Consider the following 23,791-nt stretch of genomic DNA (forward strand, 5'->3'; position numbering starts at 1 on the left):
TCAACTGCACTGTCATGGATTGAGGTGTTCAGGCTCAATGTCTCCAATCCAGCGTCAAGTCCAGAATAAGGTTGAAAGTCTAATTTCAACATTTGTTCCTCAGAGACCTAAACAGTCTGTAGATATAATTATGTAAACTTTTGCTCACTTTACTTTTTTTTTTGGTATTCCACCACAGAACAAAATTTCCTGTTCATTTTTTTTTCTTTTTCTCAAAACATAAATATCTCAGAGTGTTGCTTAGAAAGTCCTGCTTTAACTTCCGTATAGCAATCAATCACAATTGATCGATTTATTATCAGAGTCCTGCTCGCTCTGTTTTTTTTTTGTAGCACGATCACATAAAACAAATGCCTCAGAGACCTGCTCGCTCTGGATTTTGTATCACGTAGAGACCTGCTCGCTCTACTTACTATTTTGAATCATTCGATCACAGAAAAGAATAATGCCCCAGAGACCTGCTCGCTCTGGAAATCATGTAGAGTCCTGCTCGCTCTACTTTTTTTTAGCATTCGATCAAATAACAAAAAAAAACATCTTAGAGACCTGCTCGCTCTGGAATTCGTAGAGTCCTGCTCGCTCTACTTATTACTTAAAAACATTCAAACACAAAAAAGTAAGGCATCAGAGACCTGCTCGCTCTGTATAACGTAGAGTCCTACTCGCTCTACTTTTTTTTTCATGATCTTTGCAATTAAATAATACTTACTGATTCAAACCTACCCTGCTGCGCCATGTAGTAAACTCATGGTTTACACAAGTCGAATCAAGCAAAAAATGCAAAATCCGACCAAAAATAACCTAATTCATTTTCAGAGACGTTCGTTCGTCTCAAAAGTCGTTAACAAACTGAACGCCAGACTTTCAACTACTCTCAGCCCGCTTCTTTTCATCTCCATGCACACCAACACAAACATTCATCTATATGCCGGCGAAACTCTTTCCTACCATTCATCAACCCAGTTTCATTCGCGCAACGCTGTACACAGAGCCGCCTGCATGCATGTGTGTTTGTGTGTGTATCACCAACCAAACCAACCATCTCCGAAAGCGACGCGAATTACAGCTCTCGTTCATGCTGACAGCACGCGAGCCGTTCATAGTTGGTTTTGGTGGAACGGGTGTAACGTATCCCGACAATACGAGTACACCAAAATCAATACTGGCTTTGCAAATAGACACATCTCACATTATATAAAATTTTCATAATAATAAGCATCTATACACTACACCCAGGACGGAATCCTGCAGGGATTCAAGGAGCAACATCTGAAGTAATTGCGGCAGACATTCTTGGAGCGATTCCAAGAGGAATTCCTGCTGAAATCTGTGGAGATATCCTCTAGGAATTGCTTCTGAAATTCCGCCTATGATTCCTCCAGTAATATTGCTGCAATTTCTTCATCGATTTCTATAGAAACTTCCACAGATTTCTACATGATTTTTTGTAAAGACTTTTAAGCATTTCCAGCTGGGATTTATTGAGTAACTTTCACGCAGCGATCAAAAAGACAAAGGATTTTTCACTCATATTTGTGTACGACTTGATCAACACAAAAAATGTGCTGATCCGGTGTTACACAAATTTGCGTGAAAATTCTATCGTCTTTTCGGTCGCTGCGTGAAAGTTATTCCTTGCGCTGTGTACATCGAGTTTTGCGTGTAATCACTTCAGGTAAAAATGCTCGATCTTAGCAAAAAATCCTGAAAATTTCCGGAGGAATCCCAGCAGTAACCCGGGAAATTCTAAGAGAAATCCCTGGAGAAATCACAGGCAGATTTTAAGGAGATCCTTGGTGAAATCTCTAAAGGGATCACGAAATGACTTTCTACAGAAATTCCAGCCATCGGTGGAAAGCATCATGCTCTTTACCGAAATGAACCAAAAACAAAGCAAAATTTGATGAACGCGCTACAACAGACCAGATGTTCGCCATCCACCAGGTGTTGCAGAAATGCCGCGAATACAACTTGTTCGTCGATTTTAAATGGACGTATGGTACAATCGATCGAGACAAGCTATGGCAGATTATGCACGAATACGGATTCCCGGATAAACTGATACGGTTGATCAAGGCGACGATGGATCGAGTGATGTGCGTAGTTCGAGTATCAGGGACACTCTCGAGTCCCTTCAAATCTCGCAGAGGGTTACGGCAAGGTGATGGTCTTTCGTGCTTGCTGTTCAACATTGCTTTGGAGGGTGTAATAAGAAGAGCGGGGATAAACACGAGTGGGACGATTTTCACGAAGTCCGTTCAGCTGCTTGGTTTCGCTGATGATATTGGTAATATTGCTCGTAAATTTGAGACGATGGCGGAAACGTACATCCGACTAAAGAGTGAAGCCAGGCGAATCGGATTAGTCATTAATGTGTCGAAGACAAAGTACATGATAGCAAAGGGCTCCAGGGAGGAATCACAGCGCCCGCCACTCCGAATTTATATCGACGGTGATGAAATCGAGGCGTTTGAAGAATTCGTGTACTTGGGCTCACTGGTGACCGCCGACAACGAAACCAGCAGAAAAAATCAGAGGCGCATTGTGGCAGGAAATCGTGCTTACTTTGGACTCCGCAGAACTCTACGATCGAACAAAGTTTGCCGTCACACGAGTTTAACTATCTTCAAAACACTGATTAGGGGCCATCCATTAAGTACGTCACGGTCCTAGGGGTGGATGGGGGGAGGTTTGTAAAAGTGTGACAAGCAATGTGTTAAGTATAGGAAAACCCCGTACGAAGGGGGGAGGGGGGTTGGGTCGAAAATTCCCAATTTTAACGTGACGTAATTAATGCTCCCTTAGACCGGTAGTCCTCTATGAGCATGAAACATGGACTCTATGTGCACAAGATCAACGCGCCCTTGGAGTTTTCGAACGGAAGGTGCGGCGTACCATCAACGGCGGAGTGCAGATGGAAGACGGGACTTGGAGAAGGCGAATGAACCACGAACTGCATCAGCTTCTGAGAAAACCATCCATCGTCCACACCGCGAAAATCGGGAGGCTACGATGGGCGGGTCACGTCATCAGGATGTCGGAAAGCAAACCGACTAAAATGGTTCTCGAGAGTCGTCCGACCGGTACAAGAAGACGTGGTGCGCAGCGAGCTAGATGCGGAACTAGAGACACACAGTCATGGACCGAGTAGAATGGAGATGACTCATACGTACAGCAGAGGACACTCAGGCCTTAGTCTGATCGGTAAGGTAAGTAGCCAATACCTTGTCTTGGTATGATACCTGACTTTGGTATGCTGCAGTTATGTTTCAGTTGCTACCGATAGGCTGTTAAACATATGTAGGCTGTATAGAGTACCTCATGAGGTTACGCACAAGAACGTTCGGATTGTTTCAGCACACTGAAACTTTCTACCACTTATCTAAACATTTTCCAATAAATCGATTGAAATATATTTCTCTTTCATCTTTACTGTTCATCTTAAGTTTTTCTCTGATAACGATTCGGGTTTGCTTCGATCTTCACTGCTCTCCTCTCTTGCTCTTTCTGTGTGTGTGAGTCTGTTTATATGCTTGTGTTCGTGTTGCGATTCACTTGTGAGTGTATGTGTATTGTAAATGTGTATTTGCATTTGACTAATCGTGTGGATCGAATACGGTATATTCAGGGTGTGAGAAGTTGCAACAAAAACTACTAAACGAAAACCTAAAACTGAACTGGTGTAAGCTTGCGCTGCGCGGCATACAATAGTTGTAACCAAATTAACCAATATTTACGATTGATGATAACTAACTAAATGATAATAATAATAATAATCTTAAGTATTCTTCGTATCATTCGGTTCGGATCCATTAACAATTTAACTAAAAAAAAAATCATTGGTTCCATCTTCTACTGATTAAGTATCTTCTTTGAATGATTAACAACTAAATAACTAGTTAAGAGGAAATGAGTGTTTTTTTTTTGAAAGACCTAACAACTGTCACAGTTACGAACGAACCTGTTCGAACGGGTTGAACCAGAAGTTTCAAGTGAATGTATGTGTATTGGATCTATGTTACCGGTTTCTGTATATAATCTCAACGTCACTTGGATTAGGTGTTCCATCCCGAGCAAGATGTTTGGTTTTATTACGCTTATAAAACCACATGTGGCTTTTGATAACCGTAATAAAACTCAAAATAGTAATATTCTATTCGTAACGTTTGGGAGGAGCTATGTAAATATAATTTCTCTGTTTCCATCAGCGATCGTACCACATTTGAACCAGTTGAAAGTGATGCTTTTATTGTTCATATTCTATTTAGGTATCGGTTCAAGTGCTTCTTGTAATTGAATCGGTAATTGTGTGTGTTTATTGGTGTTTATTGAAGTTTTTTCACTGTGTATTTACATGCGTACTAGACGCCTAATCAGACTATGTTGCTATTTGATGGATGATATTGTGTTTAATGTATCCAAGTGTCCAGAAGGGCCTCGAGTTCAAAGTGTTGCTTGTTTTTGGTAGGAGTGTCACACTATTACACTTTTTTAAAAAAGATCTGACTAAAAGGCTGTTCTAATGATCAGATCAAAGGGTTCAACATAAAAACGGTTTTGATACCTTTATAAAACTTAAAGATCGCAAGATTTCAGGAGAACCACGCTAATTTTGGAAGAAACTACAAACTTGACTCCATGAAGTTGATTGGATGCTTCAGAAATCATGACACGTTATTCGGTAATAAATTTAATGGAACAAATAATTGTTCACAACTTAAGTTTTATCACAGTTTTAAAAAAGACTTCCAATAGTAAGTAAAGACGTAGAAATAGTTTAAAGAAACTCAGGGTAGTTCACAAAATATGGTACAATTTATTCAAGCTTTGAACTTTGGAGACACAATCGACACTTGGATGGGTTGATATTGTATACGTTGCTATTCGCATGCTATCTTTGACATTTTGCTTTGACAAGACTAAACAGTTTTAAGTAAATAGACCATGAAAAAAATACAGGCGAAAAAACCTAGCTAATACCGACAGTGTAATGATGAATCTGAGAGGTTAAGTACTATTCTTGAATACTGCGTTCTGTGTTTCTACTTGTAGTGTTTCAAAAACTTTGAAGCCGATGGTAAACCGCATTCTGTTACCCACCGGGGAAGACAATGTCGGAGCAAGGACGAAACAAATAAAGGCCAATATAATGATCATGTACAATAACCTATACACAACAATTACTACACAATTTATACAAATAGATATCTACATCTCCACGATGGGGAGGAGCAAGCAAGAAAACGCGCGCGAAAAAAGTCGAGCCTAACCTATATGAAAAAATAATACGTGTAAACCACAAATCGTATATATCACAACTTTCAGTTGCTTTCCAGCTACATAATCCTACCCTACTCTATCTCACTTGTTTAGCTAGGGCTAGATCCACTTCTCTTCTTCTCAGTGGTGTATTGCTCTTCCTTGTTGCTTCGCCACGCCCACTTCTTCCAGCTTGCTTTGATATGACGTATACACTTATAACTGTCAGCTGACGACTTACCTTACATCACCACACAACAGCGTCTGGACCGAGTACTGTCGCTAACCACGTCACTGGTATTGCCGCTGAACTTGTTCAGCGTCCCACTGGGCGTTCCCGTCTCAGTACCGCCAACCGTTGCCACTGCCGTCGCTGCCGTTCCGCCTCCCATCACCAGTGAACCGTTCCCGGAAGAGCTCACCGTGGAAATACCGGCGGATTTGTCGACCACCAGACTGCCGTTTCCGTTGCCATGCAACGACGAATACGGGTGATCCGAGGAGGCCGTCGTCGACACCAGTGACAGCTCCAGGGGTTGTCCGTTGGGGCCGGTCGTCAGGCTGCCCAGACTCTGCGCACTCAGGAGCGATCCATTTTCCGGACTCACGCTGGATCGGTTCTGCGAGCGGTGCTTCTTCAGATCGGCTAAGGTTCCTGCGACAGATGGATCTTATGATTGGTGAGATGATTTTTGAAGTTTGGGGTTTTAATTTGAACCACGGGGGAGGGGGTGGAGGGGGGTGTCCAATGTCGGTGGGGTGGGTTGGATGGATGGGAGGTGGGGTGGGTGGTGAATGGTGGAAAAGAAAGAGAAAAAACTTTGTTTTTGCTTGTTGCTTTTTACAAAATTTGGTATTGGATTCACGACAATATTGAGGTCATAACTATTATTAGTGAAATCAACATATCAAACTTTTCAGATCAACTAATTGCTTTCAACGACTTAAAAAAACCGTAATTGGCAATTGAGTTGAAATGTTTCTATGTTAAAATAACCTTTTTTGATTTAGTGAACATTCAAACAATCACAACGCACTTTGGCAACACTGGAATAGTTCCAGCGTTGCCAAACCTGTCTTTTATGCATCTTATAGTTAATTGAAACCAATTGTTACAAAATGTATATAAGAAAAAAAGTTCAATGGTTTTGAAAATGTATGCTTTTGCACTTACTCAATCAGTTAAAACCTCAATAATAGCCGTATTCGAATCTTTTTCAAGAAACGTAATTCTTCTACTATTCTAATAACAATAATAACAGTAAAGCGGCGCTAACAAATACTTAAAAAGCGAACTGGTAAGCGATCATGCAGAATAAATAACTACGAAATGCTCATTATACATTGATGCGGGCACATTATTGAGGAGGTATTCCTCAAACGATGGATGCTATATTTACAATTGAACCAGAGCACAATGGATCCAGAGCCAACAAATATAAAAATATCCATGTCTAAAGCTTCAGTGCCAGATAAATGATGACTTCTGAAGAGTTACATAAATAATGTTCAACAAAGTTGTTTGAAGCAATGAAAACCAAAATTCTATCTCTAATGGTTTATAACTTAGGAAATATTCAAATATACGTCTTATGATGTATGTGACGGACGACATGCAAAGGCGCATGATCGGTTGGTGGTCGATCGATGATAGAATGTGCAGATGGAGAATCAAGGGCCGATTCTTCACAAATTTGTAGTGAACTTTAAAAAAAATACAGAAATTTCTTGAGAAAATTATAGCTGAAAAAGTTTGTGAAGAAATCCCAACAGATATCTTAAAAAATCTACAGAAGTTCTATTGCTCGATCGAATTTCATCCGAAGTTGATTTCAGAATAATGACGAAAATTCATTTGGGAGGACATCAGATAGTCTTTATTGACTTTTGAATGCTCCAGTTCCACAAATCGACACATTTGCTTAGGGTGTCCATTATGCCCCTAAACCCCCTAATCATAGACGATCATGCAGGAATTGATCAAGAGATAACTTCAGAAATTTCTTAAGGAATTTTTGTTCAGGGATTTCTGAAAAAAATCGAAGAATTTCTCCTAGGAGTTTCCAAAGGTATCTTCAGAAGTTTTTAAGGAATTTTGTGAAACAATCTTCCAGGGATTTCTTTAGGAATTCTTCAGTAATTGTTCTGCAATTTCTTAAAAAAACTCGTGAACAAGTTTTGCAGGGATCTCTAAAGACATCCCAGAAGATATTTCTGATGGAACTGCAAGAGCAATTTCTAAAAAAATCCTTGTGGAAATTTCTTTAAAAAAATCTTGGAGAAACCGTGAGAAGAATTTCTGAATCAATCCCTATAGACAATTTTTTAGGAAATTTTTTGAAAAACTCCATGGAAGAGCTTTTGAAGAAATCCCTTGCTTAAATTCCTGAATTTCCCAAAATTTTGAAGAAACCACGGAAGCTAACAATATTTTCTCAAAGGGATTTCAGAAGGCATTCCAGCAGAAATATCTGGAAAGGTACCCTTGAGGAATTTCTTCTTCAACAAATTCTAGAAGGAATTTCTTAAGAACCTCCTGGAGAAACTGCTTCTGGAGGATTTTCTGAAAGTATTTCAGAAAAGTATCTCTGGTGGAATTTCTGAAACAAGAATCGTATAGGAATACCTGGAGAAGATCTCTAGAAAAAACTTTTCAGATATTTCAAAAGGCACTTCCGCAGTAATTCCTATAAATTATTATTGAATAAATTTCCTAAAGAACCCTTGGAAAAACTATAGTAGATATTCTTAGAGAAAATGCCGGATAAAATTCTGGATGGAGGAATATCTGGAGCAAAACCTGAAGGAATTCCTGCATGAACTCATGCAGAAACATCTTAAGGGTGTCCACGATGATATTGGAACATAGAAAATATTGTATAACTTTTGATTGCGTTCGCCAAAATAATTAATTTTTTGACCATGAATACTATATTATGTGTAGCTAATACCATAATATTTTTATTCAAATCGGTTGAGTATTGGCGGAGATAACGTTGAAACAAGGGCATTGCCACTTGAGAATCTTGTGCAAACAAACATTTGGGAAAATATCACTTTTTTTCCGTTTCAACTCTGGCGCCAAAAATACTGAACCGATTTCAATGAAAATTTTTATGTACGTAAAGTATGTATGTAGAAGGAATTTGTCAAAATTTCATTCAATTCGATCATACCGTTAAAAAGTTATAGCCATGTATGTCGCACTATGTCACAATAAGCAGATGTGGTTTTTAACCTTCGAGGACGCGCGCCATCGAGCATCCGAAACTGCACCGCGCTCGCGCTGTATACGAAAAGCGAGGTTTTTTGGTAGTGTTGTACTTTTTACAACAGCGCGCGCGCTGAAGGGTTAATATAGTGAAATTCAAACTGCTCTTACTTTGGAAGTACTCAACAAAAATGGCTGAAATTTTCACTGTAAACAGTTTAACACGACAATTTTATACTGTCAAAGTTTTATAAAATTCGGTACAGTGTTACCAGTTCTACAGTCAAAATAGTGCAAGCGGAACTAAAAATGGTCAAAAAGTACCTAAAATTTACCTTGAAGCGATTTGAGCTTTGAATATTTACTAGAAAAGTACTGAACCGATTTCGATCAAATTTTTACCACTTAATTGATACTATGTTCAGAATATCGAGTGAAATTTTCAAACGTTTTGATGAGGTAACAAAAAAGTTATAGCCTAAGAAATTTTTTGAAATGGGTGCCCAAATTTTCTAAAATCTCATTTTATAATATCGACAATATCTGCGCCAATACTCAACCGATTTTAATGAAAATTTTATGGTATTAGCTACATACATATATTCATGGTCGAAAGATTAGCTATTTTGGCGAACGCAATCAAAAGTTATACAATATTTTCTGTGTGCCAATTTCATCGTGGACCCCGAGCAGAGGAGAATAGCAAATTGATAATAACATAATCACATAGCCTGTTTTATATCATAATTTGTTATTGTTAACTTATCAAAATATATCTTTTTAATAACATGTTTTGTTGGGCAATCTTTTTTTGTTATGTTCAAGTTATTGGGATATATCCAAAAGATAACATTTCAATAATATATTTTGTTGTAGAACAAGTTTGATTATTATTCTATTATAGAGAATGTACGAATATGTGATGAACAATAACACAACAGTAACAAGTTCACAAATTTCCTGTTATTAAGTTGTAATTGGTTTAACAAAACATGTTATTGAATTAGTGTTCCAGGAACATTTTATTATTATGATATTTGTTATTTTGCCGCTTATGACAGACAAGTTTATAACACAATATGTTATGCTAATAACATAAAAATTACTGATTCCATTATACAGTTATTAGGCCAAAATAACATATTTTATTATGCTGTTGATATTTTCTTCTGCTCGGGACACCCTTTAAAGAATTTCCTGCCTTAATCACTGGAAACAGTAACGCAAGAATCTCTGGAGGGATTCTTGCAGGATTTTCTCGCAAAAATCCCTGAATAAATTTGGGGACACATTTATGTGGGAACTTTCAATGGAAATCCTAGAGCAATTCCTGAACAATTCTCTGGTAAACCTAAAAACGAATTTAGGAAGGAGGAATAACTGGCAAATTACACTGAAAAGACTGGGTATGCTGCGCAATTCAGATCCCATTGTGATCCACTAGCCTCTACCCAGCAACTCCTATCCCTACCTTCTCGTGGTACCGGCTGGAAACTATGAGCAACCTTAGGGAAGATCGGGTAACCAATCCCGGTGGGAACTTTGGTCGTAGGCTGACAGGGAAGGGGGGTTTGCTTCGGCAAACCTGAGCGTCTGTTCTCCAGGAGGAGCGGCTCACAACAGCGTCTGATCCCCATGTTACGGGCGGTTGATCTACGTCCGAGTGCCAGGGATGGACTCTAAGCTCAACTGTGCACTATGGTCCTCCAGAAAGTAGGGGGTTGGTGTCAGGCCCTACGAGCCAGCCGTAAAAAACCATTGTAACGGAAAATCAGCAACAGAATAATACGAATCGAGACCAACGGCAACGACCCCAGCGAACAAAAAGGACTTGCGATTGGAAACTCGGTACGTAGAACTGCCGATCTCTCAACTTCATTGGGAGCACCCGCTTACTCGCCGATCTACTGAAGCACCGCGGGTTCGGCATCGTAGCGCTGCAGGAGGTGTGTTGGACAGGATCCATGGTGCGAACGTTTAGAGGTAATCATACCATCTACCAGAGCTGCGGCAACACACGCGAGCTGGGAATAGCTTTCATCGTGATGGGTGATATGCAGAGGCGCGTGATCGGTTGGTGGCCGATCGACGAAAGAATTTGCAGGTTGAGGATCAAGGGCCGATTCTTCAACATCAGCATAATTAACGTGCACAGCCCACACTCCGAAAGCACTGATGATGACAAGGACGCATTTTACGCGCAGCTCGAACGCGAGTACGATCAAAGTACGATCGCTGCCCAAGCCACGACGTCAAGATCATCATAGGAGATTTGAACGCTCAGGTAGGCCAGGAGGAGGAATTCAGACCGACGATTGGTAAGTTTAGCGCCCACCAGCAGACGAACGAAAACGGCCTACGACTCATTGATTTCGCCGCCTCCAAAAATATGGTCATACGTAGCACCTTTTTCCAACACAGCCTCCCATATCGTTACACCTGGAGATCACCACAGCAGACGGAATCTCAAATCGACCACGTTCTGATTGACGGACGGCACTTCTCCGACATTATCGACGTCAGGACCTATCGTGGCGCCAACATCGACTCCGACCACTATCTGGTGATGGTCAAACTGCGCTCAAAACTTTCCGTCATCAACAATGTACGGTACCGGCGACCGCCACGGTACAACCTACTAGGTTGAACCTAGAGCGACTGAAACAATAGGATGTCACCTCAGCATACACGCAGAATCTCAAGGCCGCGCTACCAGACGAGGGCGAGCTCGATAAGGCCCCTCTAGAGAACTGCTAGAGTACAGTGAAAGCAGTCATCAACGACGCAGCCGAGAGCATCATCGGGTACGTGGAACGGAATCGACGGAACGAATGGTTCGACGAAGAGTGCAGCACGGTTTTGCAGGAGAAAAACGCAGCACGGGCGGTAATGCTGCAGCAAGTGACCCGACAGAACGTGGAACGTTACAAACCGAAGCGGAAACAGCAGACCCGCCTCTTTCGGGAGAAAAAGCGCCGCCTGGAAGAAGCGGAGTGCGAAGAAATAGAACTGCTGTGCCGTTCCCAAGAAACACGGAAGTTCTATCAGAAACTCAACGCATCCCGCAACGGCTACGCGCCGTGAGCCGAAATATGCAGGGATAAAGACGGAGGCCTCTTGACGGACGGACGTGAGGTGATCAAAAGGTGGAAGCAGCACTTCAATCAGCAACTAAATGGTGTGGAGACCACGGCAACGGAGGAAGCGACGACGCCAGTGCAGCGGAGGAAGGAAATGAACCAACTCCCACGCTGAGGGAAGTTAAGGATGCCATTCAACAGTTCAAAACCAACAAAGCAACTGGTAAGGATGGTATCGCAACTCAACTCATCAAGATGGGCCCAGAAAAGTTGGCCACCTGTCGCATCGGCTGATAGTCAGGATCTGGGAAACCGAATAGCTACCGGACTCGGAGCAGTGGAAGGAAGGGGTAATCTGCCCCATTCGCAAGAAAGGCGACCATTTGGAATGTGGGAACTTCAGGGCGATGACTATTTTGAATGCTGCCTACAAAGTGCTATCCCAGATCATCTTCCGTCGTCTGTCACCTAAAACAAATGAGTTCGTGGGAAGTTATCAAGCCGGCTTCATCGACGGCCGGTCGACAACGGACCAGATCTTTACCGTACGGCAAATCCTCCAGAAATGCCGTGAATACCAGGTCCCAACGCACCACCTGTTCATCGATCGACCGCGCAGATCTATGGAAAATCATGGACGAAAACGGCTTTCCTGGGAAGCTGATTAGACTGATTAAAGCAACGATTGACGGTAAGCAAAACTGCGTAAGGGTTTCGGATGAACTATCCAGTTCATTCGAATCTCGCCGGGGACTACGACAAGGTGATGGACTTTCATGCCTACTCATCAACATCGCCCTGGAAGGTGTGATGCGAAGAGCCGGGCTCAACAGCCGGGGAACGATTTTCACAAAATCCGGTCAATTTTTGTGCTTTGCGGACGACATGGACATTATTGCAAGAACATTTGGAGCGGTGGCAGAGCTGTACACCCGCCTGAAACGCGAAGCAGCAAAGGTCGGACTGGTGGTGAATGCCTCAAAAACAAAGTACATGCTGGTAGCCGGAACCGAACACGACCGGATCCGTCTGGGTAGTAGTGTTACGATAGACGGGGATACTTTCGAGACGGTGGAGGAATTCGTCTACCTCGGATCCTTACTGACGGCTGACAACAACGTGAGCCGTGAAATTCGAAGGCGCATCATCAGCGGAAGTCGGGCCTACTACGGGCTCCAGAAGAAACTGCGGTCGAAAAAGATTCACCCACGCACCAAATGCACCATGTACAAAACGCTAATAAGACCGGTGATCCTCTACGGGCACGAGACATGGACCATGCTCGAGGAGGACCTGCAAGCACTCGGAGTTTTCGAGCGACGCGTTCTAAGGACGATCTTCGGCGGTGTGCAAGAGAACGGTGTGTGGCGGAGAAGGATGAACCACGAGCTCGCTGCACTTTACGGCGAACCCAGCATCCAGAAGGTGGCCAAAGCCGGAAGGATACGGTGGGCAGGGCACGTTGTAAGAATGCCGGAGAACAACCCTGCAAAGCTGGTGCTTGCAACTGATCCGGTTGGTACAAGAAGGCTTGGAGCGCAGAAAGCACGATGGGCGGACCAGGTGGAACGTGACCTGGCGAGCATTGGGCGCGACCGAGGATGGAGAGCGGCAGCCACAAACCGAGTATTGTGGCGTACTACTGAACGACACTTCATGCAAACCAACGGGGTTCATTTTTTAATTTGAACTTCTAGTAACCCTGTGGGCATCGAAAAACACACTGATGGTAACTGTTGGCGATACTCGCCTTGCCGTTCTTCGAAGGATTTTCTTCGCTAGTCTTTGACTAGCACCGATTAGCACTTCACTCGCGATTAAGTACACCCGAGACAGTTTTCACATGCACCGGGGGTAACGAACTTATGATAAAGTCATCGACCGACCAGAGAAATGGGACGAGAACAAGATCGAACGTAGTGTCCAATTCAACGTGTATTTGCTTACTGATTACTATTTACAATTTTTGCTGCTTGTACAGCGTTGTCGCTTGACCATCGCCTATCTTCGTGGTCACTCATTCTCTCGCTCATTTATAGGGAGCAAGGGATAATGGGGTTGGTTAGACAATTTGTTATTCTATATACAGACTATGGCCATCTCCAACAGTAACCCTTTTTGCTGTTTTGTTTTGATTCTGCGTTCCGTTTCATCCCGTTCCATGAGTAGAATGACGTTTGAATCATTTTTAGTTTGAACGATGTGCAGATTAGAGGGGGTCAAATTAAAAAGTGTTTAGATTAGATGAGGTCAAACCAACGGGGGTAACCGGTATTCAATACTTAATTTTATGTTATAGGAATGTACTGAAAGACATCTTTAATAACATCAATGATGTTTTATAAGCCGCCATTTTTTGCGCTTTTTCGGTGATATAAGTGTTCGAAAAAAGGTTTTCCCTATTTAAAACAAAACATGGAGATTTGTTAGAAAAGTGTATTATATTCGAGCTCCCATTTCGTCTTAATGAGAAATAATGGGATTCAAAATTATTATCAAAATTTAATTAAAGCGATTCCCAAGTAACAATTATATTTTTGTGGCAATCCTGAAGAAATTTCTAAGATAGAATAATAAAACTTAGCAATAAAGCTCTTTGTTCTGCAAATCCGAGATAAAATAGGCATAAAACAAACATAAGACTAATCTGGCCCACTCTTCAGGAGATCTTCAATGCTGCTTTCGAAGACTGCTTTGAAACTAGTTGTATTCATGTACTTGCATTGATGATTGATTTTAAGAACTTCATGAAACTTTAACAAGAATAGCTTGAAGCATGTTGATCTTATAGCTGTCTTTCTCAAAAGTGTCAACAGTGCATAATAAATGAAGTTTTTTACCCAAGCATTATGCAGATGCAAACAAATTTTGTTTCATGGATGAAATGTTAATTGAACTGCAAATTAATTTTCATCAAATTGAAATGGCTAAAGCATTAAAATTGCATGACAGATCATTGATGACAGGGAATCAAAATTTTCCGTGCCATACCCACTTTTTCGTTAATATGCCGCCCAAAACAATAGAAATACACTAGAACTTCAATGGCGCTGTAGCCACTTTTCTTATTTAATTATTTTAATAACTTTAATTGAAATACTATACTATTTTCAAGTTTCCATCTTGTACAGGACCTTTTGTTATTGTAAACAAAATTAACTTGACACTTCTAGTACCGCTGCTGACGCTGTAAGGGCGCGGCAAACTAGATGTTAGTCACACGAACAGTCGCGACATTGGACTTCTGTGGCTAGTTATTCTACTCCCAAAACATAGGAAAATAACAAAGCGCCCCAAAAATAATATCAATTATTAATATACGAAGACATAAATTTCCTATAAAAACAAAAGGCTACGCCACTTTTTCAATTCTATCTAAACATGGCTGCCGTTCCAAGCGAACAAAACTCATGCAGCCGCTATCAATTGTTATTACCTTTAATCCCAACCCCCTCAAAACAATGATGGAACCAAGTCACCTTGCATGAAAGCTACAGCCTTTATTGAATATTGTTTTTACTAGTTATGATCTTAAGGCAGATTTGTTCGTCTTAAATGAAACTTATTCATTTTATTCAAGAGTAACAGCCTTTGACAAATGTTTGTTTACGTTTTCGATGCTAGAAAGTTGTCTCTGCACATTTCGCGGTGTTTCGCGTCAAGATGTGCTATTTCTTTTTTGTTTCCCTGTATTTTTACAATTAATAGTGAAGTGCAACTTATTAAAACTACACTTTTTGGCATGAGCTTGAGCAGAGTCACAGTAAGTACCCATTTCATTTTCGATTCGCATAGCTGTGGCCTGTGTGAGGAACTGGTTGAAGGCAGGACGACAGCAGCCAGCTACTCGCATTTTTGATTGGCCGTAAAATCATTATTTCGTTGACATGATTACTTTTTAGCACAAGAATGACTAAATTATCAGTGAGCAAACATGTTTATGTGTTTATATTTGCATGAGAACGAGGTTTTTCAACCAATTTGATACATTCATTATTTGAATTGATAAAATAGTTCGTTGTCTTATTATTATTTCGCATAGTTCTTGTTCCAGATTAATGGCTCTAGCTCAAGAATAGAAGGCTTCAAGATGTTTTTAAAGGAGGATTAGTCAGATGAAATGCACTTGAATTAACGAAGCATAAACTTTTAATAAAATATGTTGATGTTATGTGTTGAAAATAACTTCAAATACGCCTTAAAACTTATTATAAGATTCAATGCTCTTGTAAATTCAGTTGTTTTATGCGCGAATTTCAAAATTAACTTGAAGACAACTTAAAAACCGAAAACGAACGAAGATGGTTTTCTCTTGATAAAAACAACTACAAATGTTCCATGAATTGGTCATGCTGTGATAAAGCTTCCATAAAAATAGTCAAATCTAAAAGGAATTGAAATTGTTACTTGGGTTATGCATAATCAATACTACCACTCATCCGATTGTACTCGATATCGATATTCTCCTTAAATTGAAATATATAAGGGATTAAACGGTTTGATCCACGGTAATACGTTGCAATTTTTCTGTCCACGACCACGTGCCGCCAACATAGCTATGCATGAAGAGGAATTCCACGGAGTCATGTCAGTCGATCCTGAGCGACCATTTCAAAAATATCTGAAACTTTGCACAGTTTTTCAATTTCATCTAAATCGCCATTTTTCGATATCAAACCTTCATTTTCAATCACGACTAACTTTTCAAAAGGGTGCATGCGAAAATAGTTCAAAAATATTCTAAAAGCTGTACAGCAAAAACGGATTGTTCGATTGTTATAAATTTTTCAGCAAAGTTAGATAACTAAATGATGATTCCTTAGAAAATATACACTGTAAAAAATTTCTTTTTTTACTTTAAAAAATATGATCTTTGTCACAAAAACTCAAATATCTCAAAACCCTATCTTTTTACCAACGTCAATTTTTTAGGGAAAATGACCCATTATATCAGCTATCTACCATAAAATTTTGGTGATGGTAAACTGATAAACAAAAAAGTTATGACATTTCAAACATTTCACAATTTTTACATTTAGTAACAAAAAAAAAATTTTTTTTCTGTGTAAATTATTTCGAGAGTTATATTTTGATGCTGATTTTATTCCCTGGCCAAGTTCGCAGGGGTTGACGGTATTAAAGTGAAGGAGTTTCATTTTGGTTATTGTAATGTAGTGTTCTTTAGTGAAACATATCACCTTTTTTTAACACTTCAATGCGCCTCCAACGGTTCATCACGAACCGGCTGCTGCAGATGGAGTATGGCTGATCATATGCATCAGACATGCTCGATAAACACGGAGGAACCGCCGGGGCTCAGTAGAGTCTATTCCCAAGCAATAGTTCCAAGTCGGTTGGATATAAGAAGGTTTTGAAGATCGTTACAAATCCTAATAAAAGTATTATAGGATTTGTGACAGGTTTTGGAACCTTTTACAGCCAACTGACTTCAAAATGTTGTTTGGGCTCTATTTCCCACGTTTCTCGGTTGATTTGGATTAGTAATTAATTAATGTCAGAGTCGCTTTTTTCGAATTTTTACAATGTTAGTTGGTCATATTTTCTTTAAATAAAGCAATTAAAATCGACCGAAGAATTAATAGTGGGAAGGAGATTTGCAGCACTTAATTGTGCTGATAGATTCGAAGCTAACATGCGAACACTTAAACGCATTGTTGACGTCAATGCGTTCGACGTGACATTTTGGACAAAAACTGACTGCTTTTTATTTACTGAACAACGTTACTTGTGTATGACTAGGTTGACATTTCTAGGCTACGCTTGAGAAAATGACATGGTTTATGTAGGACAATTGAACGAATTTTAATTGTTTTCATAGTATTTGTAGGGGGATGAATACATAATAGTTGACATGCAATCTTTATTATTTTGAAATTTTATTGCAATTAACTGACCAACTTGGCGTATTTTTGTTCAACTCTTAGATGGTATTATGACACCAACAGAAAAATATCAGAAGTTCAGTTACATGTTTCTGTGGGTTTTGAACTGATCACAATTTAAGGACACAAGAGAGGAACACAGAGAAGTAGAAAACGATTAGCGAAATCAAGAAAATAATTTGACACAGGATCGACTATATTTTAACATACAGGGCTCGATTGATTCGATGGAAAAAACAAACATACGACAACTGACTTCACGAGAAAAAAAAAACATATTGAACCATACCTCAAAATCAAACAAGAAGACAAACACAAACCGTGTGACCATAACACTACATAGGCAAATCCTGACTGACTGACCAATTGAAAACTTTCCAACCTTCTACCGTAACTTTCTGAGTCAGTAGGCAACAGTGTCTTAATGGATATCATTTTCCGCGTACGGCTGGCAAACTGCTTCTGAAAGATTACGTACTCTTTTCTATCTTCGGGTCTAGTGTAGAGGTTTCAACTCTATTCAGAGTGCAGCTAGAAACCTAGCAAAAAAAAAATATATTTTGATGCTGATTTTCTTGTAAAGGCTACCACCTGAACTAAACAAGTTGTTTTCATGATATTTTTGTTTGATTATTCATAATTACTATAGTTTATATTTGAAACTTAGGGGCCATCCATTAAGTACGTCACGGTCCTAGGGGGGAGGGGGTTTGTGAAAGTGTGACAAGCAATGTATTAAGTATAGGAAAAACCCGTACGAAAGGGAGAGGGGGGGTTGAAAATTCTCAATTTTAGCGTGACGTACTTAATCGATGCTCCCTTAGACGCGATCCAGTGTTATGATCAAAAATATTGAGAGTGTCATACTTTTTGTTGTACGTGACTGGTGAAAAAATCCCTTGATAGTGTTGAAAAGCTGTTGATCATAAGAAAAATGGAATTAAACTTATTTTTAAGACGAAAGCTGCATAATAAAAGTTTAATATATACGCGTATACGTCTAGTTGATCTGCAAAAAAAAAAAATTACCTCTTAGAGAACAGACTTTATGATCGGAAGAATGCGAGTAACTTCAACAACAACAAATACATGAGAGGTACATACCACAGACAAACAGACGAAACGCCTAGAACAATTTTCGTGAAAATCCATCGCCCAGTTCACACTACCATCACCTGGTGGAAATGTTTCTCGAAACACTGCGTTGTGCAATATCGTCATCAGAAGGCGCTAGTGTGAAACGTCAAACGCAAAGAAAAACGATGGGCACTCTTCTGGTTATGGAAGCCACAACCAAGATTCAAAATGATCGTTAAAGGCGTGGTCAATGAAAATTTCGTCAGTGTTACGTTTGTTTGTGTGTATACATACCATACCAATGCTCACGAAAAAGCAAAAAAATACTACCGCTATGGATATTAAAAATTTTATATTAAATTTTTTCTTCAGGCAAGCAAACAACACCAAACTAGTCAGTTAAAACTAATAAGTGATTTTGTTTATTATAATCTAACGAACAACATGATCAGTCGCTTTCTCAAAGGTCTTCAACTCAACGCTCTCTTGTAGACCGTTTGATGAAAAAAAAATGTTCAAAAGAGTTACGAAATCTCACCGAAAGCACCATAGATAAACTAAAAGAGACTGGTTATGCCCAAATTGAATACAAATTTACGCATTTGCACGTCCTGCCGTCTAGACTTTGACAAACGAGCCATCTGTATATCATCGGTAAAGCAGGGCGTAGGAAGTTTGAAAATTTCGAAAACGACAACTGAGAAATTGCCAGAAGTGCTAAGTGCAGAGAGTCATGCCACCGTACCATGAGCGACATCTTTTTAAACAATTTAATCACGCCCCTTTTCAAAAATGCTTTGAAATATACTTCAACATCCATACCCATTTCAATATTTTTAACGTTGCAAAACACGCTTTCAACATTCATCTTGAAGAAGAGGGAAAACACTTGTCCTCAAATGTAACAGCAAATTAATGAATAAACGACCAATGCGCGGAGGGCGTGATAAAATCGGAACATTACTGTACATATAATATACATAATCTATATATATAAAAATGAATTTCTGTCTGTCTGTCTGTCTGTCTGTCTGTCTGTCTGTCTGTCTGTCTGTCTGTCTGTCTGTCTGTCTGTCTGTCTGTCTGTCTGTCTGTCTGACCGCTATGGATTCGAAAACTACTGGACCGATCGGAGTGAAATTTTGTATGTGGGTATTTTTGGGGCCGGGGAAGGTTCTTAGCTTGGTGCGGGACTTCTCCGGTCTCTGGAACGGGGGGCTCCCATACAGATGACTTCGCCGGGGACGTCCCTATGGAGCTGCATGTCAAAAATCATAGTAGGCAGGCAGAACGACGTTTGCCGGGACAGCTAGTACATAATAAAAACAGCTTGTTTTACTCACGCAATGCCATTAACAATAAAATCAGCATCAAACTGCGATTTCCGGCCGAAATAATTTACACTAAAAAAAAGTTATTACTAAATGTGAAAATTGTTAAATGTTTGAATTGTCATAACTTTTTTGTTTATTAGTTTATCATCACCAAATTTTTATGGTAGATTGCTAATACAATGGGCCGTTTTCCCTAAAAAATTACGTTGGTAAAAAGATAGGGTTTTGAGATATTTGAGTTTTTGTGACAAAAATGATATTTTTTAATGTTAAAAAAAGATTTTTTTTTCACAGTGTATATTTTCTTAGGAATCACCATTTAGTTATCTAACTTTGCTGAACGATAAAATCAGCATCAAACTGCGATTTCGGACCGAAATAATTTACACAGAAAAAAATATTTACCAAATGTGAAAATTGTGAAATGTTTGAAATGTTATAACTTTTTTGTTTATTAGTTTACCATCACCAAATTTGTATGGTAGATTGCTAATACAATGGACCGTCTTCCCTAAAAAAATTACGTTGGTAAAAAGATAGGGTTTTGAGATATTTGAGTTTTTGTGACAAAAATGATATTTTTTAAAGTTAAAAAAGATGTTTTTTTACAGTGTATATTTTCTTAGGAATCACCATTTAGTTATCTAACTTTGCTGAAAAATTCATAGCAATCGAACGAACCATTTTGGTTGTGCAGATTTTTGAATATTTTTGAACCATTTTCGCATAAACCCTTTTAAAAAGTTAGTCGTGATTCAAAATAAAAATTTGATATCGAAAAATGGCGATTTAGATGGAGCTGAAAAACTGTGCAAAGTTTCACTTCAATAGAAAATTATGAATTAAAAAATTTCCTTAATTTTGATGCTGTCGCTTGGAATCGCTCTGAAGGGAAAATCCTTTTCCATGGTATACGCTTGCATATGAAGCTTCCTTTACCTTGCAAAAGCTCTGCGCCATCACGCACGGTAAATCTTCCTTTAGAAGATGGATTACCTCCATATGTACCAGCAGCCATGAGAAGAATGACGGTCACCAGAAAAGCGAAACGTGAAAGACACGGAAATCTATTCCACTAGTAATATTTTGGAACTTTTCTATGCGAATACATTGCAGTAGTTGCGCATAGGGTATCGCGCCACTTGGGCGGTGGCTTCTATATTCGTCTGTTTTCCACTATAATTCAGTCAATTTTGAACCAATTGACTTGAAATGTTGTACACGGGTAAATACTATACCTATCTCACCACATTCCAAAAGTTGTGTCAATTGGTTCAAATTTGACAGAGTTATAGTGGAAAACAGACGAATATAGAAGCCACCGCCCAAGTGGCGCGATTCCCTATGTATGACGCTAGAGATATTGCAGCTTGAAGCTCCGTAAATATGATTTTTTTACGATTCTATCTGGGCTATTCCATCCAGCACCTTATACGATCCGAGACGACTATATGAAACAAAATCTAAATTTGAAAAATTTTATTTGGCATAAAATTACAACTTTATACAATCATTGTCAACAAATAAATAAATAATTATTAAATTTTGATTCCATTTATGTAAATATAAAATTTCGTCCACACAATTATTTTCAATTTGTGGTTGACTAGAACGCTATTTATGTCTCCACAATGAATTTAAGACTTTCTTCAGTACGTCTGCGATAAAACAGATTTTCTTACTTTCAGTTCCGTCTGATCCCTATCTTCAATATCCGCTCAGAGAGTGGACACCGTGATGTGATAAAAGTATAATATATTATCAAATTTACCTCGCTCTCGTTTACAATGCTTAGTAGTTGCTTTCAACATGCTTTGATTCTGAAAATCAAGCTCCGTGGAATCTCCATGATATCATCACGCCAAATATCTCAACATCGGATCACTCTAAACATGGATATTCTTTTAGATAACGGAAATTCCATTCAAATTGAAAAGGTCAAAAAGCTATGGAAAATATGCGAATTATAAATCAACTACCCTGCCCTAAATTTCTCCCTCGAATGTCTGTCCATTAACATATTCCCTACAAACATCATTATCATCGACGACAACGGACAAGACCCATCCTTTCCCATATAATGGCTTGTCCACTCGGTTAAGGGCCTCGAATGACCGGCCAACTGACCGACCGACCATTGAAAACGGACTGAGCTCAAACCCCCACTTGGTTCGGTTCCCATACACATACACACCGACAAACGTAAAAGATAAACACAAGGCAGGACACGACATGTCCAAACAAATGATGTCCACAGTCCAGCCAGACCAGACCATGCGGAGTACGTACGTACTGTGTCCATTGTGGGAAGTTATGTAAATTTGCCACCTACCGACACTACTCCGGCCCCGACCGATGCGACGGTCAGTCACAACTCGTCAGCTGTATTTGCAAAGGAAGGAAGGATCGTGGTCATCATCAATGGGGCTTGAGATGCGGCAAGCAATCCCTATCAAAATGAAGTTCGTTTTTAAAACACATGTTTCTGAAATTCTTTAAAAACATCAAAATCTTCTTTGAGGAGGGATTTGAGATGTAAGGTATCAGGAAGATTAACATAATTTGCCATTCTTTTAAATGTTCATTATGTCCAACAATTTTAGGCCTAATTAGGACCTGTTTGGGGAGATTTCATCTGGGATTTATCCTTATTATTATTAATTTATTTTAAATACCCTTTAACTGAATTGGAGTCATACGGTCTTAATTTTCAAGAATTCTAAGGACCACGAAATAAATTCATATTTTCATATTCAAAAAGCACTTTGCTCGGGTAGCTTCGTATGCGGAACTAAAGGCCGGTGACACGTCCACTATTGGGGACACTGTAAACCTATGTTGAAAGTTTTTAATGGACACCATCGTTGCCGTCGTCATTGTCGGGAGTGAACTGAACTATACTCGACAGAATCGCCTTCAGTTCATACCCCATGTGAACTCTATTAAAACGGACTGGTGTATCCTTTGAAAAACAGAGTTGTCTACACTTTATTATTTCGTTATTTGGTTTGGTTTAAATCAATTTAAATTGTGCTGAAAATGGTCGTCTGTCTAAGTACTTATGTTTTACTTTTGCATATGGCGATCGTGGTATAAGTCTACCTATGACATGGCGACCATGATTTTTCCTTCGATCGTTATGATTTTTTTTGAGAATAAGACCTTTTTGAGGTAAAAAATGTTATTCTAATATACTACTTTTTAGATATCAAATTTACGTCAATTATGCCAATAAGGGCAAAAATATTACACAATTTTAAGAAAATAAAATATAGCTAAAAGTCCGATTGACGAATTCATTCTATGTGTGGACGACACTGCCTATCAAGCTGTTTGGAAGACGGACACATCCTACCCGGTGGTGTGTGTGTATGTTTACACACGTACCGGAAGACCACCGGGGAACCAAAGCAAAGAAGGGTTTGGCACAAAGGAATTTTATAATATTCACAAAGCCATAACATAGTAAGGAATATAGCAGAAGCTTTCCCCCGAAATACTCTTAAGCGCAGTGTAACATAGAAGCTTAGAGCCCCATTCAGCGGGTTATTTTGATTGAAATTTATAACCGAAAGTGGTAGCAAGCGAAGGATAGTAGAAATATAATAAACACAAGGCAGGGTAAAAAAATATGTTCATAAAATTTGGAGCACAATAGAGAACACAACAGAGAAAATGTAGCGAAACAAGAACTCAATCAGAAACAATGATGTTACAAATTATTAGAATATTACTTAATGTATTTACGAGTCATGAAACGAGTCATTATAAAAAGCAGCAAAGCAACATACAACAACAAAATCTATTCTATGCGTAGGGAGAAAATTAACAGGAGGTTGATTTGCAAGAGTAAATTCCAAGAAAAGATATAAGGAAAAGGAAAACTGCGTGGCTGTGTGGCGCACAAACATTCTTTGCTATTTTGCT

At 39.3% G+C, this 23,791-nt stretch overlaps 1 protein-coding gene across 1 annotated transcript in view; it reads right to left on the reverse strand.

The window, feature by feature from the left end:
* Window positions 1-3,378: 3,378 nt before the first annotated feature.
* Window positions 3,379-23,791, reverse strand: part of LOC109622245 (protein phosphatase 1 regulatory inhibitor subunit 16B) — a 396,202-nt gene continuing 375,789 nt past the window's right edge. The window contains exon 12 of the mRNA XM_062856265.1: window positions 3,379-5,914. Coding sequence (XP_062712249.1) covers window positions 5,502-5,914 — 413 coding nt within the window. The 3' untranslated portion in view covers window positions 3,379-5,501. The remainder of the gene's footprint in view (window positions 5,915-23,791) is intronic.

This window comes from Aedes albopictus, chromosome 3 (assembly GCF_035046485.1).
Source record: "Aedes albopictus strain Foshan chromosome 3, AalbF5, whole genome shotgun sequence".
NCBI classification, from domain to species: Eukaryota; Metazoa; Arthropoda; class Insecta; order Diptera; family Culicidae; genus Aedes; species Aedes albopictus.